At 41.8% G+C, this 17,282-nt stretch overlaps 2 protein-coding genes across 2 annotated transcripts in view; both read left to right on the top strand.

Annotated features, from left to right (window-relative positions):
* Positions 1 to 7,568, top strand: part of LOC309877806 (ATPase family gene 2 protein homolog A-like) — a gene marked incomplete at both ends in the record, with an annotated part of 28,437 nt that extends 20,869 nt beyond the window's left edge. Inside the window, 2 exons of the mRNA XM_082759567.1 lie at positions 3,799 to 3,953; positions 7,557 to 7,568. Coding sequence (XP_082615693.1) covers positions 3,799 to 3,953; positions 7,557 to 7,568 — 167 coding nt within the window. The remainder of the gene's footprint in view (positions 1 to 3,798; positions 3,954 to 7,556) is intronic.
* A 2,487-nt stretch (positions 7,569 to 10,055) lies between these two features.
* Positions 10,056 to 17,282, top strand: part of LOC309877489 (ATPase family gene 2 protein homolog A-like) — a 159,669-nt gene continuing 152,442 nt past the window's right edge. The window contains exons 1-2 of the mRNA XM_082758827.1: positions 10,056 to 10,144; positions 10,906 to 11,115. Of these exons, the coding sequence (XP_082614953.1) occupies positions 10,118 to 10,144; positions 10,906 to 11,115 (237 nt within the window). The 5' untranslated portion in view covers positions 10,056 to 10,117. The remainder of the gene's footprint in view (positions 10,145 to 10,905; positions 11,116 to 17,282) is intronic.

Genomic DNA, 17,282 nt, shown 5'->3' with positions numbered 1-17,282 from the left:
CCATTGCTTGTGAAGTCAGGTACACTCCTCTTAGGACTTCTAAAGTTCCAAATTGATTCTGAGTTATATGAAATGTTCATTTCTATGCATAACACTGATAAATTTTGAAGTATGGTGTCTAAAGACCTAAAAGTAGAGGAAGATGCCCCACACAGTGCCGTTAGGGAGCTGAAATCTCTGCTGTTGAGCATTCCTCTTGCAGCCAGGCAGGAGAGCATGGTGGTGGATCTGAGAGCTGTCACAGCGAGGAATGGTATGTGTCTCCAGGGCTTGGCCAGAGTAATTTGGGAGGGAAATGCCGGATTAGTCAGGAAAGAAGAAACATTTCCTCTTGTAAACAAGCTTGCATGAAAATTACAATTTTTGTGAAGCTGCTTACAAATGCTGGTGTTATGCTTCTGGTAGAGTAAGTCGAGGCAAGACAGATTTGTGGAAGAAGCGGCTGATGGGCAGTGAAAGAAGCGTGATTAATGATTTTGTTTTGTTTGCTTGATTTCCTTGTGTGTTGTGTGTATTTGGTTTAGAAACCTAAAGTATGTATGTTCATTGTTTTGGGTGGATGCTTTCTATTATTTACAGTAGGGTGTAATTATACACAGACCGACAAATGTAGCAGCGTAGTAGGGTCTATTTTTAGACCCAGGCATTTGTGATTATGATCTAATGTGCCAAGGCTTAGCAAAGCTATGAGCAGGAAAACCTTGCAGGGGAACAATGCTATCTACCTCACGCTCAGCCCGGTGCCAAAGGAGGACCAGCTGTACCAGGACAAGGCGTTCTGCTGGTCTTTCCCCTTCTGTCCGCTTAATTTCCTCTGTTCTAGACAGGCAGGATGAGTTAGTGAGGTAGGGCGCACAGTTGCCGGACTAGAACAGATTGTTTATTTTCCATTGCTGGTAATCATGCATGACTTATTATGCTTGTTTCTTTTTTTTTTTTTTTTTTTTTGTAAACTGGGATTTTCCATTTATGCTCTGCTGAGCATCAGCGCTGCTCAAGGTTGCAGATGCTGCCTTCTGAGTGGCGTTTCAGTGACAGAGGCTGCTGGCATTCAGCGATCCCTGCAGGTCAGCTGGGTCTCGAAAGCAGCAAGCGAAGCTGAACCGTGCCGTACTCGGAGCCAGTTTGCAGTGGTACACATGCTCCAGACAACACATCCCCATGCCGAAGGAGCCGAATGGCCAAGCCGAGCCGCTCGGTGTTTTGTGGGGCAGATCAACTTGCGTTTGCTCTGTGATTCACCCCCCTTGCCTGTACGCTGCTTCTAGCAGCATATTTTGCACCCTGCCCAGCATTTCCTTACATTACACATATCTTTCAGTGTCTCTAGACAAGGATGTGTTTTCTTTCCCCTCAGGCAAGCCACTGGCTGTATCCTTCTCCTGTTAATAAGACTTTCTTCCCCCTCTGGGTAGAGGTCAGTCTGAAGTGCAGGAAAGAATGATTATGATAACAGGAGGAAACAGGAAGAATCATGCTTTCTTTTCCAATCTGTTTTTTATTATTGTTTTAATGTAAAACATTGTTTCAATTAAATGCTGACCTGTGCAATGGCGTGTGCGTGCACATGCTGAAATTAATTCAGGCTTTGTTTGGAAAGCTGTGACCTCTTTATTCCTGTTCTGGATCAGGGCTGCTGCATTGCAAACCCGCTGCCGGTGGCTGAAACTTCACTCGGGTGCTCCTGGCAGCACTGGCAGCACAATGCTCAAGAGTGGTCATCTCTTTGCACCTTTTTACTGGGGTTTCTCTCTTAATTTTTTGAAATAAATTCATTCATGTTAGGAATTGGTCATGTAGTGAGAGAAAGATAACCATGTTGTGATTACAGTTCATCAGACGGGCTTTGTGCTAAACTGGTACCTGATGGAACAGTTAGGTACAGAAATGGGGACCAGCGATCAGTTACTGGCTTTCTCTATGCCTTAACTTCATGCTATGCTATTTATTCTTTATTTTTTTTAGATGAGAGTGCCAAATGAATTGACTTCACCAAAACCAAAGCACAGGACTTGTCCCCCAGTACCTGCCTCCCCGCATGGCATTGCTGCTCTGGCTCTAGAAAAACCTATCTGCTTTGTTATCTGCTTGGATGCAAATTTTAAATCTGCAGGGATGAATCTGTGTCTTCTTGCTTTTGTTTGCTTAAAATGAACTGTTTTGGAGGAAGGAAGAAGTGGGGGAGGAAGAACCGTGAAAATTGTCTGGGTTGTTAAAATGAGTTGTATTTTATGCATGTCCTCTGGTGACCAGATTTTCATTTTCTCCTTGGCCTCGTGGAATGTTTTTATTTATATATCTTATTAGTTCTGGATGTTCTGCACAAGGGGAAACCTGAATTGCAAACTTTTTTTTTTCATTATTGTATTAAGAGCCTGGGTATTGAATGCAGGTGCTCTGACTCTGTCATAATTGGCAGTTTATGGAGAGACACCAGCTGTACCGGTACACAGGGGAGATATTATATCTCTTCACACACTGTATATATTGTAGGAAATGCAGAATTCCTGTCATTGTCAGAAACTTTGTATGTCCCCATCTACCAGTGCCTCTGCAGAAAAAAGACAATAATCTGCTGCAAGTTAAAACCACATCTATTTTCAGAAACGGCTTATCCCCTTTATTGTGCTTTCATCTAGCACTAATTGGTGTTTTCTCTGGTTAAATATAGAAAAGATTTAACAAATGTTTGTCTTTTTATGGTCATGCAAGACAAACTGGTGCCGTACTAACCGCCCCAGTTTTTTGTAACACACGTCAGGCTGTGTACTACATGTCTGCGTGTCTGCATGCCTGCGTATAGGATTATAGTCATCACGCATTAATATATCACACATTTCACAGCTCCAAGTCATAGAGCAGGGTTGGAAATAGCAGCAATACAACTCCAAATGACATTAGACCTTAAAAGGCATAATTATACAGTGGGAGAAACATGGTGCTTCTGGGCATCTTGCACAGTGGGGGCTGTGGCTGCTTGGTCTGAGAGCATGGGGCTTGCGGGTGGCACTGCTGGGGCTGCTGTGGGGTGAGTGGGGGCTGCCTCTGCAGGGTGTGAAGGACTGGATTTTAGGGACAAGCTAGGAACTAGTGTTAAGATTCATAAGTGGTGTGTGTCAGTGGTTTGGCCAAATGAAAGAGAAGGTCAAAGCTATGCCTGTGTATGTCTGGAAGGTGCACTGATGGCTGGAAAGGAAAGAAGAGCCATTCAGAATTGCAGAGGTATAGAAAAGATGGATTGTTTGTTGCATATCAAGAAAAATAATGGTATTTGGCATCCTATCAGGTAGCAAAACAGGATCCCAATCAAAGTAACAGATATCACTTTGGTTGCATTATTTTTTAAGAGCAGCGAAGGGAGGGGAAAAGAAGTCCTAATAAATAGAGGAATGGACATGTTTATGGGTATCTTGCAAGTGTTAAATCAATACTTGTCTCAAATACTCATTACGCTTCTTCCTAATTTGTCATTTAAAAATGTGTTTGGATCAGTGTATGGCCATGTGCAGGTTTTGTCCTGTTAGCTTCATCTCAGGAACACGGGGATAGGGCTGTTTTGTTCTGTCTTTTGGAACTGATTTAGTTTATATTCTGTCTGTGGTCATAAAATCCCCTTTTTCTTCCTCTCTCATCAGAAGTGTCTTGCATGCTCCTTGACCTAGTTAAGGCCCGGCGCTGGGACATGCTTTTGACTATCGTTTCCTTTCCAGCGCTGCTGTGTGTTTGTGTGTTGTGCACTTTGTGTTTGTGAGAAACAGGATGAAGTCTACATGTTTTTATGGGTTTTGTTTTTAATAGGTTTGTACGCACTGCGGAGAGCTCTGGGGAAGCGAGCTAACCCCTCAGACAACGAGGTGGCTGGGTCAGTGATGATTGCTTTCAATGACTTCCTGCAAGGGATGAATGATGTCAGGCCCAGCGCCATGAGGGAGGTGGCAGTTGATGTGCCAAAAGTAAGTTATTTTTTGCAGTACACTAGCAACATTGTTAGAGTCACAGTTACGCATTGAAATGTCCTACCAAAAGAGAGTCGTTTTGTGAAGTGGAAGTCTCAAGTTGCCAATAAATGTTGTACATCATCCTTTTGTTTACATATTTATTTAATTTGAAATTAAAAAAAAAAAACAAAAAAAAAAAACAAAACAAAAAAACATTTACAAAAACCTGAGTTCTTAACACTCTAGAAAGAGTTGGTAGTGCAGAAGTATGTGACCTGATACGTAGTTTTATATGCTGGGGGGACTAATGGAGTAAAAAACTTAGGGTGTCTGCTCTGAGCAGATCCTAAATAGCTGTGTAAGTTGGAGCCTTTTGCAAAGCAGACACAAATTTAAGTAGAAACCAAATGTTAGCATTTGTAATCAAAGTGTATTGAAACGAGACTGTGAAGAGAGTGATTGCTGTGATTTGTGTAAAGCAGTTGAGTAATTTTCCATGCAATTCCTACTGCTGTGTCCTGAATGTCTTCAGTGAGATCACAAGGTTTTAACTGAGGGCAGAGCTGGATGCTGTGGGTGGGTGATCGCTGCCAAGCAGTTACCCATCAGGGACTGTCATTACACGAACAATTCTTTTGGCAGTGCCATCTTCAGTCATCATTGCCCCGCTGACAACTCTTTCTTTCGGTTATGTTATAGTAATTTGGTAACAGACACTACATAAATTGAACTGGGGAGCTGATCTACTTTAAGAAGATTCTGATCTGGTTTAAGAAGATTGAGCGAAAGAAAATGTATTTGCTCTTACTGGCTCTTGAGTCTGCAAGCAGTTGTGCTGGTGTTTCTCAGCAGCTCCCCAACCCCTTGAAGAAAACATTTCTGTCTTTCTGTGTGATGATGAGTCATCTGGGAATTGGGCTGCACAGCTACAGACCCTTGCTCCCAAACTATAGGAATGGGAAATGAAATCTGTGAACAGGATGCTGCACGCAGCCAGCTCGGATGTCACACTTGGCTTGTTAAGAGTCCGTGCTGTGCAGTGAAGTGCTGGGTGGAAATGCCTGTGTCGGCCCCAGACAGTTTTTTTCTGGAAACGGTGTAGTGCCATCAGCATCTGCAATGGTTGGTTAGTTCTGCTGAGAACCAGAGCTACTAATCTCTTGTTGCTTAATTTGCTGCTGTCTCTTGAGCTCATGTCATTATCACTGTGCTGTGCCTTCTGGACATATGGACCCATTTGGAGCTGGATGCAGTGCTGCTAAACAGGGCAATGATGACATACATAAGTCAGGTCTCAAGGAAATCTGTTCTGAATCCAGGTCAACCTACTATGACAGTTGGCCACTAAACCATCCTGCCAGTGGCTCCCTCAAATGTCACTTATTTGTTAAACATCAGCTGAGTCACTGGAATACTACCGAGACTCATTGTTTTGTTGAAGGGAAGGTAACAGCATAGTGCAGATTCCTTCTGTGCTTACAGGACATGCATTGTAGCAGAGAATGTAGTGCAGTTTCTATTTCCTCAGGTACATTTTTAAGAAGAGTAAGCAGAATTTTATGTTGCATGCTTCTAGTAATGATTCCTAGGTATGTCTTAATCTAATTTTATAGACTCAGTTTTGCCTCACCAGTCAAGGTTACATGCCTAACTGCTCTGGCTGAAGCCACGTGTTTGACTGATTGCTCTGACACTTGCTGTTAATTGGATATAGAAGTACTTGGTTTCAGTAGAAATCAAGCCTCTAACAGCTAACTGGATGCAGTTGCAGGACCACTAATTAGTCACAGCATCTCATGTCGGTGGTGCTATGTCCTAGAACACTTTGCTGGTTTGTGTTGTTCGCTTGAATGCCTGCAACACGCGCAGGGAAACCTCAGTATTGCTCACTTGCCTTGGAACTGATGTTTATAGTCCTAATTTCCATACTAAATTCCTCTCTACTAATTTACTCCTCTTTCCACTTATCCACCCAACACTTTCCTAGCTGGCTGTTGACCTGCTGCACTGTGCTATGTTGCGTAGGTGCTCTGCAGTAATGTACACCAACAGGGCTCCCTTACGTAGCCAGTCTGTGGTGTTCTTAGCAAAATTTTAAAAATGTGATGGGGGATTGAAGCAAAAGAAAGCATGAACAAGATAGGAGTCCAGCTTTCTTCAAGAAACAAACGTGTATATATCTGGTTAAAGAATCTGCGTGCACGGTATTTTGTGAAGTCATCCTATATTGATCAGCCTTCAGATCCTTTCTTTCTGTAAGGATAGGTTTTTATTTGCCTGCTCTCCTTGCCCCAGAACTCTCCAGCTAGGCAGTTGGTTGTATGGGTGGATTTGTTAGAAAATCAGGGATCACATTCCTTCGTCTTTTGAAGTTTGACCTTGATGTTGTTTGTCATCGGAAAAATTCAATCGGAAAATATTTTCAGTCATGAAATAGCTGATCAGCTATGGGATTTTTTCCAAATAGCAGACAGAAATCTGATCTACGTTAATAATATCCTGTTTTTTTCCATTTGTTATATATACATTATTCACTTGTCAGCTCCCTTGGTGGCTTTTAGGCTATGCAGTTGGTGACAAGTAAATCCATTGATGTACATGCTGAATTAAGCTGAGACTTCTGTGTTTTTTAAGTTTCTATTCTTGAGAAGGTGTTATTTTTTCCATTTTTAACTGATTTGAAGTAGCCATATGCAAACTGAGTAAGAAGAGTGCAGAGTCACTTAAAATAAAGCTACAAGTAAAGGTATTTTGTACAAGTGCTCCATCCCATAGTGTCTTGACACCTTTGCCATTTATGTTTTTTGAGGCTGGTGTCACCTCTGATACTAAATGAAAATTATTATGTTTTAATCATGAACTCCAAATTGTTTAGACAACACAGAGCTTGTTCTCTGAAATCAGAATTTTAATTAGGCTGTAAAGAAAATGTAATTTTTGAATCAGTCTTCACTTCTTAGGTCCTAGAGTAGGGTGTTAACTGCTTGACTGCTTAGGAGGCTGCTGAGCTAAATCCCCCTCTTGCAGTCTTTTGTTTAAGACTTAGAAAAACCTGTTATACACATACTTGGGGTAGTAGCTAAAGAACAAGATATGTAATAGAAGTGAGTGGTTTGGGTGGCCTTGTTGAAGTCACTTTCTTTCTTGTTGTCGGAGGATATTTGCTAACTTTTACAGAATGCTTTGCTGTCTGCTTCTGAAAGGTGCAAGCTAGTTAATAACTTTTTGTTACTAACTCGCGCGTTAGGTGATTCATAACCTGTCATGTTGCCCTTTGCTTGTACCACCGGTGGCATTCACACGTTATATGGATAATGAAAGAACTGTCACTGACACATCCTGAGCTCTTTTCTTATTCCAAGGATATTCAAAGTTATGGATGGGGAAAGCAGCCACAAGTGAGATTGGGGTGGCAGATAAAGCGAGGCTGTGTGCCGGAGGAAGAGGAGCTGCTGAGGTGGAGGCATCACCGTGTGCTTCTCCCCTTGCTTTGCCTTTCAGCATCCCCCTGTCCTTCTGCTGATGTCCAGACTGCCGTGCACATTGCTGGTGACCAAGGCACATGCAAAACCCTTGTCTGCCCGGTTCCACATGGGATCTCGTTTTCTGTTTTTGCAGAACCTTCCTTGAACTTTGCTATGTGTTACAACCTTTTTAGAAGGCTGCTTTTCGTGCAGCAGGGATTTAGGAGAAAGGGGATGCACGTTATAAATCAGAAGTTAATATTTCATCAGTTTGGAGAGTTGCGCTGTAGTTGTTCCTCCCTCTCCTATGGGTCTTTCTGAAATTTTTGTAGAGTGCTATGGGTTTTGCTTGCCCGCTTCGTTCCCTTTACTGAAATTCAACACTCAGATTTGTGTCTTTGCAGCCAAAAGGTTCTGGATGAGACATCCTTTGCACGTCTGCTTTATTTCTTTACTGCTGCTGCCGAACAACCTCTGGGGAGTTGCTGTTCTGCATCACATTCTGAGCTCTGTTGACCTAGGGAGAGCTAAAGATTATGGCAGTAATGAAATCTTGGTGTCTTACAGACCATAGTAGAGCGCTGTCTCCGTGTGTGTAAGCTAAGCCCTAAGGCTAGTCTTTGCAACCATTTCCACGGCGACAGAATATCACACTTCATTGCTCTGCTGCGAGACCTTTCCTTTCAGTCCGTGTGCAGGTGAAGATGTGTAGCTGGCCATTACAGTGTGTGCACCGTCATTTGGGTTAATTGCAGCCACCAAGTTCCTCGGGATGGTATGCAAAAACAATCCACCTAGTTCTGCCAAGCATATATGGCCTTGTGTGAGTCCAACTGAATTCTTCCCTCAGAGCGCATTGTTGGTGGGGGACTGTGGTGTTTTTCCCTACTTTTCTATATCCTTTTAAAATGAGGAGACATGTACTTCATTTTGGACTTGACCAGAATGTGAATGTAATGTGTAATTAGCTATTTTTGCTTTTACCATTGCTTTTTTTGAATTCTGCCCTGTATTATAGAAGTTCAGCATAAGTTGACTGAATTTTTGCCTGGTGAACTATTTTCTTTTATAACTCGTACCTTGCAAGCTCACATTTAGTGATCCTATTTGTATGTCTACTTCTGTTATTCTTGTTGATGCTAAATGACATATAGGGGATCCTAAAAGTCATTTGAATAGCACTTCAGAAGGCTTGTGCGATAGTCTGCATATTTGAAACAGGGTGAAAACAACATGTAGGTGTTTTCTCCCTGGCTTTTGTGTGTGCAAAGTACCACTAATGGATTTTGCCACTGTTGCTGAAAGTTGTAGGAAATTCCTGGTGTCTTAATTCATTTTCAGAAGTTTTTCCTTTGTGTTTGCCAAAATCCCTTTGTCTAGATATAAAGACATTATGATAGGAATGACTATCTCTGATTTTCTATTTATTATCTCTTTTGCATTCGTTACCTCTTATTGTGAAAATTCAGGCAGGAAGGGAGGATTCTTTCCAACTTCAGGCACCTAACTGAGGTGCCTGAGTTAGACATCTCATCACCATGTTTGTTCCCACTGAAGGAAAGAGGGAGAAGCTGGGTGAGCGATGACCACATACGGGACTTCTGAAAGGCGGCTGATAATCAGGCTGCGTTGCTCTGTGAAGCTCTGTCTCTCTCTCAGTCTCAACTATGTTGGGAGCCCAAGGCGCTGAGGTCAATTTTTGGTGATATGAATTTGTGCTCCTCTTTTCCTCTTCCCTTCCGCACTGTTGTGGAGCTTCTCACTTAACTGTTTTTGATGAATTCAGACATATGCTTTTATTTCAAAACTAGAGACTTGTGTGCAGCTCATTTTCATCTATTCCTTTAATCTGATTTGTGCAGGTGGTCTTGCTGGTATTATGGAACAGCAACAGAAAGGTGTTGTGTTTGCTTTTTTTTCCCCCACAATACCACTTTGAAACTTCAATTCAAAAAGAAATATTGGCAGGTTGCAAAAATTGGCTTTCAATCTATGGGAACTGGCCTGCCACTTTGATAATTCCCCCACTAAAATCCTAAAGCCCTGTCCTCTCTTCTGCTACTGGGTTATTCTGCTGTATCTGATTCAGTCTTACCTTTGCTCTGACCTTACTGAATTCATTTCTTTTCCATTTTAGTGTTGTCCCATTCCTCCCTCCCCCAAATAAAGGAATTCAACCCTTGGCATATCCCTCTGCCCTCAGATCCTTCTCAGTGGGCAGTGGCTATCAGCTGTACATATTTCTTACTTCCTCAGGCTTATAAAGTAATTATTTATTTAAGAACCAAAGAACCAGAAGCTGTTAGTCACTAAGAAGAAACACAGGGATTTTTTTTCTAGAGTTCTTGTAGCATGTTCCCAGTATGAGAGACAACATGTTCTGCTGGCAGCAAATCAGCAGCTCCTCACCTTCCAGCTAGCCTTTAATCTCGCAGTACTTCTGAGGGGTTGACCCCTATGTGTTGATTTTCTGTGTTTACTCTCCCTTATCTTTGTAATTTTCTTCTATGTCAAAGACTGACAATAGAAGAGAAGTTTTATTTGGTTTGCAGTTTGCTTGTACTTACACAAAAGTGCTTGCACCACTCACAAATGTTCTTTTTCTTCCTCTTCAGTAGTAGACTGAATTGGGTCCCCTGGTTCAGGGACTTTCCAGTTTGAGTTTCCAGTTTGTTATGGTATCAGGCAAATAGCAATTGGGATGAGCCAGGAGTGATGGCAATTTTCAGAGTCGGGCAAGAGGTGATGCATTGTGTCTTGGTTATACTCTGCCAGCCTTGCAAGTTTAGCTGTCTTTCTGGAGTTGAAGGGTGCCTTACATCTTCCAAATTTTTGGAAGAGTGTTTTAAGACACCAGATCATTTGATTTAGGTCCATCTTGATATGTTTACTGTTTGAGGTGGACAGGAATGGATGGTGGCAGAACAAAGAAAGGGCTGGGGTAACTTCTTAGGCTTGTGTAGAGACAGAGAAGTGTAGCAGGGTTTAGATCCATCTGCTGTTTTGGATAGAACGCACTGGTGGTTTCCCAGTGTATCCAGTGATTTCCCAGTGATGAGCCTGTCTGGTGTCTTCAGCAGAAAAAAATTAAATGCAGTTGTGTTTGAATGTTGTTTATTTCCATAGATAGCTGTCTGTTTGGTGGCTTGTTTATTTTTAAGCTTCTACTCAAATCTCAAGTGCCCAGTCATACATAGGAGCGGTGGCGTTGGCAATTGGAGGAGCTCCCAAAAGTTCAGCTTAGGGGGGTCATGCAGCTGGGACCAGGGCCTTACTCTGCAGCGCTAGGTAAAACCTTCTTGGGTTCATTAAGTCTTCAAGGAAGACAACAAAGTAATTTAGAAATTATACATCAGCATCATATTAAGGGAGAGAAAACGGAGCTGTGACTCACTAATGATCATAGAAAGTATTGTTTCCTGTATGGTGATGTTATTATTTTATTATTTTTAATTTTTATTTTTTTCCATTGCGTGAGTTCAACAAAATGGTCTGCTTTGCAGGTATCTTGGTCAGACATAGGAGGACTAGAAGATGTCAAGCTGAAATTGAAACAGGCAGTTGAATGGCCTCTCAAACATCCCGACTCCTTCATCCGAATGGGGATTCAGCCTCCCAAAGGTGTGCTGCTTTATGGACCTCCTGGATGCTCAAAAACAATGATAGCGAAAGCTTTGGCTCATGAAAGTGGCCTCAACTTCTTGGCAGTGAAGGTAGGACATTTAATCTTATGGTTTCTTAACTCTGGGATAACAGTTCACAATTTACCAATTTTCAGTGCTAGAATCCAGTGGCTCCTGGCATTTCTGATAATTACCTCTGCTACAGAAAATCCCTTGTAAATATCAAACGAGGTTTGTGTTTTCTTGTGAAGAGGACTACTTGCTTCCTGTACACTTGTGTTTTCTTAGAATGAGGGGGGTTAAGCCATACAGAGGCATTTAAATGCCTCTCTTATTCTGGTGAAAAATATTAATTATTAGCATTATTTTAAAAACTTTTTTAATGGAAACAAATTCTTAAAACAATGGTAGCAATATGCAACTTTGGATAGTGGATAGATATTCTTGCTGCAATAATTGCTTGCATGGAGATAATACCATCTCAACTCTTACATTCCTTTTTATTCCTTAAGAATGGTTGCTTTCTTCATCTTACTACTTGTGTTATATTACAGATTTTTCTTGCCCTATTAGTCCTTTTTCAGGGGAAATCATTCTCTTCCATTATTTCTCAGAAAGTTTGCAAAATCAGTTATATCTGGAATACTCTTGGATAAGTGGTATGTTCTCTCAGCATTAAGAAACACAGAGAAATTGCCTATGAAATTGATTGCTGCGGGTCATATGGAAAATACATGAGTGGAGGTTATTAAATAATAATACGGAGCTTCGGCGCATAGGAGGGAAAAAAGATAGTAGAGCGATTCCACATGGGGTAGTCTTGCAGCTGTGTCAGAATGTTAATGAAGTGCAAGAAAAAACATTTGTTTAAGTATTTTTCTTTTAAAAGTATCTCCTCCTCAACAGTGTGATCACGTACTCTTTTCTGTTGACCATCTCTTCGCTCACAAAGCTCTCTGTGTTGCTAGTTCCTGCGCAGCTTCCTCCTCTGCCTGTCCTTTCAATCGCGTTGTGAATGTGGCTCTGGAAGCAGAGGCGGTTGCGCTGACCCTGCAGCCAGCAGCCCTGCGCTGCCGCTGCCTCCTGGTGCTGCAGACAGGCCTCTGGGTCACGGTCACACCAACAAGAGCAGCCTTGGAAACCTCAGCCCTTCAGAAACGCTAGCTTTCCTGCCTCTTCTCTGAAGACAAAGTCGGTCTTTGTACTCCGGTTACTGGTAAACAAGGTAACCTTTTCCTCCTGCACCGCTTAAGGAAACATTCTTTCTTTGTTTTGCCCAAAGCACTGAGGGCTGAAAGGGGAGGAAATAAAAGTCTCCATCTGGAAAACAAAAACCAAAACCAAACAAAATAAACAACAAAAAAAACACCATCAAAAAAAAAAAAAAAACAGTTACAACTAAGCATTGGCACCATGGTATATTCATCACTCTATCTTAATCGCTGAAAATAGCTGATGCAGCTGTATGGTCCATACGTAAAAGATCGGGAAGGTGCACTGATATGAAATACTTTTATACAGCAATGCAGCGTTTCTCCAGGGTGCAAACCCCCAGCCCTGATAAGCTGCAGCAGAAAGGGCTGGCTCGGGGAAAGTGCCTTTTATTCCCTGTCGGCTTAAAGCCCTGGGCCTGGAACTGGTCGAATATTCAATGTACAGATGTTCCAAGAGGCACATCTCTGGAGTGTGTCCAGCCTTGGATGTGTTGACTCCAGGAAGGGAACACAGCCCACTTTCCCTAACTTCACGTTTGCTTCCTGGACAGAAAAGGCAACATCCATCATGTACTAAATGTGTTAAACATCATTGTCTGTAGCACTTCTTAAAGCACAACAGGCATGAATTCATTTCCACTGCATGTATTCCTGCAATAAATCCAAAATAGATGAATATGATTTTGAGAGAGAGAGAGAGAATTTTTCTTCCTAGCTAGGGGTTCTGTTAATTTTCCCTTTCTCTGCATCGTGTCTCAAATATCCATCTCTGGAACTGATATCAGGCTTTTTGAAATGGAAGCCTGTTTGTGATAATTTACTTTTCAGACCTGCATTTTCCTTCCAGTTGGTCCTGCCCTAAATAAGCAATCCTGATGAAAAGTGTCTGCCATACAGCCAGTAGGTTGTGTGTGCTCTGGCAGTATAGCTCAGGGGGCTCAGGTTCTTGGTCCGTGGCAGGGACACTCCGTGGGCAGGAGGCTGTGCTCTGGCGATGGATCTGAGTCCATGGCTGGATGACACCTCTCTCCCCTGTGTCTGAAACCTGAGAGGGAACTGCTTACTTGGTTCAGTGATTTTTTTTGGAAGGTGGCCCCACTATGCATACCATGTTTAAGCGATGTGGACACAGTAAATCTGTCCCTTTCCAGAAGGGGTGACAGTGTTCACCTCAGCTGGTCGTGCCACTGGGGTGCAGCTGGCATCTCCCTGGCTCGGGGAGGGCTTTGCGCTCCTCGTCCAGATGTGTCTGTGCAATGTCTCTCCAGTTTGGCCAGCTGCCCCTGTTAAGTAAGGTACTTCGTCTGGGGTGTCTGTAATTTCCTAAAACGTGATGTTTCCATATGTCTTAGGAGCAGCTGGCTGTCACAACGCCATATGAGACGTGGTCAAACGGCGTGCGTCTGACTTGTCTCTAACCTGGTCTGGGAGATAGGCAAAGTCTAGATGTAATTTCTGGGCAGAGGAGACGAAGAAAATAATGTGATAACAGATGTTTGACGTTGCATCCTGTTCTCTCTAAAATCTATTGTGAAGTTTGAATGGTTAGCATTACAATGAATGTGCCCTATTGTAAACACGCTCTTTGATATCTGGCCAAAACCTTTTTATAGCTGTATTTTCATCAAGATCGGTGACCTTTCGCTTTTCCAGAGAAAAGCAGTTGTTTTGCTTGTTTGTTTTTACAGAGCTATCTTGCATATAATTCCTAAGGGGAATCATGTATTTTTATTCCTTTACTGGACTGTCGTCCTTTGTCTCCCTTACAGTGTATCTGCTAAATTTATTGGGAGGGAGGTTGTCAATTGCTCTTTAGGAGATGGCTCCTCCTGTTCTTTCCTATCATCCCTTTGTCTGTATCTCTTGTAGCATTGAGGCTTTTCAGGGGGTTAGTGATCATCTTGATACTTTTTTGCCCAAAATCTGTTATCAAAAGACAGCTGAATTTTTCTCAACTTCTTGGAGTTTTTGGTGTTTTGCAGTCATGGAGATAAGCAAGTAGGAGATGGGGTGAAAGAGTGAACTAAGATAATTGTTTCATTCTTTGGTAGTTGAACATCACTCTTAATTTATTGACAATTTCTGATCTGATTGAATTCTTTTTCATATCAGCCATCCGTGCACTCTTGTCCTTCTCCATGCTCCTCTTGTGCAGGCCCAAAAGCTTGTAATTTTCCTCAGAGATGTATTTTATGTGTCTTTCACCAACGGAAAATAAAATTGTATGCAGATATTAGGCCTATAAATATTAATAGGATGGGGGATATAATTTTCAACTTCTGCCAGGCTGATGACACCTCTTTGTGATATATAACTACATGTGACATTTTTGCTTTAGACGTGATCTAATTTTCTGGAATTGAATATTACTGCATTGCTTCTCCGATTTTTCTGCTTCATTTCACTGTTTACTTGGTGATTATCTCTCTGTACTTTTTGACAGTTTGTGCACTTAGGGTCAGCTTTGACTGGCTGCTTTTTAGAGATGTATGTTGATTAGATCTCTGAGATTTTAAGGTGATACTGTAAGAGTAGTCTGGGGAGGAAACTTCCATATCTTGCTGTATTCCATAGATTGGGAAATGATGATAATTTTATCAGCATTTGGCTTGCATCTTTGTTTAGATTTTGCTATGGCTGACCAATTGGATTTTTTTATTTTTTATTTTTAGGAAATCCTGTGTCATTATGTTGTGCTAAGAATCTAATGAATATTACATTTCTTCATGGATTTTCTGTTAGCCTCCTGGGAGGCAACTTGCAGAGAGACAATCTCTGATTTTTATTTATTTATTTTCTCTTTGTTGTTATGATATCTATTTGGTTAACTTTACTAACAACGATGCCATTGTACTTTTTTGTATTAACCTGTTTTGAAATGAACGCTGAAGCTTGCTCTTACACTGTAAGGCTGATGAGGCACCGCTGTAGCACCTACCCAGATAAAGTCCATCAGCCATGTACAAGCTGTTCTTTGGCTGCCAGTCCCAGAAGGACCATGGGGACTGGAAAATCCTTTTGCCCCTTTTATTGCCCAAGATGCAGTGTACCAGAAGGGACGTTTGTTGGTGATGGTGTCCTGCATTACCTTGTACTTACTCAGCCTGCTAAAGTCAGAGGGAGACTTTCTGCTGATATCGGAAGGCTTTTGCTCAGGGTTGTATCAACAAGGGATTTTGAGTTCTGCTTTCTGTCCAACAAGCAGATTACCCAAGTTTACAAAATAAATACCAAGAAAAATTATGCAACTTGTATATGTTCATAATGGTTTTAGAAGCATCATTTTTCCTCTTGCTGCTCAGTGCTTCTTAATATTTTTCTGTTTCAAAGCAAAACTAAAGCAAAAACTCATTTAGTGATACTGACAGAAAACAGCTTAGACCTACAGAAAATTAAGATTTGCAAAAGTTAAATCTCTCAGAATTCAGCTGTCTAAGTGAGACACAATAATTGTTGTAAATATGATAAAGCATGAAAGCAATATTAAAAAACAAAACAAAAGAAAACATGATGGTAAGTAGCATTTAAGAACATTAATAGCAAGCAGGTGATATGTAATATATTGCTCTAAAATATAAGTTTTGTTTGTTAGGAGCTCTAACTGCGATAGACAAAAATAAACAGGTTAGAAATTATTCCCAGCATTTTACTTTCCGTTACTTAAGAGTTTGGGCTGCAGGCATCTTTTCTTTTCTTCAATTAGCAGTAATTACAAAAATATACACTGTTCTCGGAGCTCTGACTTCACCTTGGCTTGATTTAACTTCCTGTATCACCCTGCAGATGCTTTTGTACCACTCCCCGTGCTTGACATGTGCTTAAGTTTAGTTTGTCATCTGGGTCAATTACGTCAAAATATTTTCCAATTGAAGTTTCCTCAGCTTTTCCCTTCAGCTCTTGGCTGGGGCAGTTAAAACAGATTAATGAGGCTTGGAAAGGCTGCCTGCTTTGCTTTGTGAAGAACTGTCACTGAATTTTGGGAAGATAGTTTAGCCTTCCGACGGGGATTTCTGCGAGTAGAAGAATGAAATAAGAAAGCTGGGTGGTTGTGACTGGCTGGGCGATGCATATAAGATTAAAAATGAAGAAGCGTTGTGGTTTTATGGGAAACTGGCAAACATCCAATAACATTTGAAAATTTTATTTACATATAGTTATATTTATTTGTGTAGTAACACATTTACAGCAACATGCTAGTTAATTAGCGCATAATGAGACAACATACTTTGAAAATGCTCTAATATTTCCACAAGGGAGAGCAATTGGAGATACTTTATGAACACTGTGGGTGCTCAGGCTATCTGCATGTTTTACTCAACTGAAAATAAGGCATTCCTCCATTCATACCCTAAGATTTCCAACAGTGAACGTGCAGACAGAAAATGATTTGGAAATAACCTCCCATCTCAGTTTCTTTCTCCCTTCTCAATTACTTTGCAAGATTAATGAACGTAGCTTCCCCCTCTTGAAGTTGCCAGGTTTGTCAGCAGTCGGGATGTGGTAAAATGGCAGTCAGGGGATCGGGTGCTGCTGGAGCAGTGAAGTATGGCTCTGAGTATGTTTTGCAGCATGGATGGCTGATTTCCTGCCTTTTTTTTCACCATATTGAGGTTGATCCCACATGGATAGTGCCCTTCTGGTAACAAGCCTGGTCCTAAACAGAGTAGTGGATGGCAGCCTTTGGGCCCGAGTGCTGGCGCTGTAGGGAAATGCAGTGCTGAATAGGAAGGGGCGCTGAAAATCCGTGTTGGACACGAGTGACTTGCAAAGGGGCCTTTGTGGTGGGTGGGATGGGGTGCTGTTGGGTCTGCTTCATCTCTGCCCCCACAGAATTTCTCCCTTGATACTGCGGTGCCGGTGCCTGCGCCGAGTCCTGACAAACCATCATGGAGGCTGTGCCCAACAGGGCCCTCTCCGAATGTGCCATGAATTAATTCAATGTTTCCCATCAGTTCACTGCACACTACAAATCCTGGCTTCTGTGTTACATGAAGAAGCCCAGACAGGTTGTTGCTAAAGCTTGCTGGTCAAGACAGAAGGCGA

This window comes from Aythya marila (genome assembly GCF_965140915.1).
Source record: "Aythya marila genome assembly, chromosome: 4".
Taxonomy (NCBI): Eukaryota; Metazoa; Chordata; class Aves; order Anseriformes; family Anatidae; genus Aythya; species Aythya marila.
Note: the sequence above shows the minus strand (reverse complement) of the source record. Positions and strands in the feature narration are given on the sequence as shown.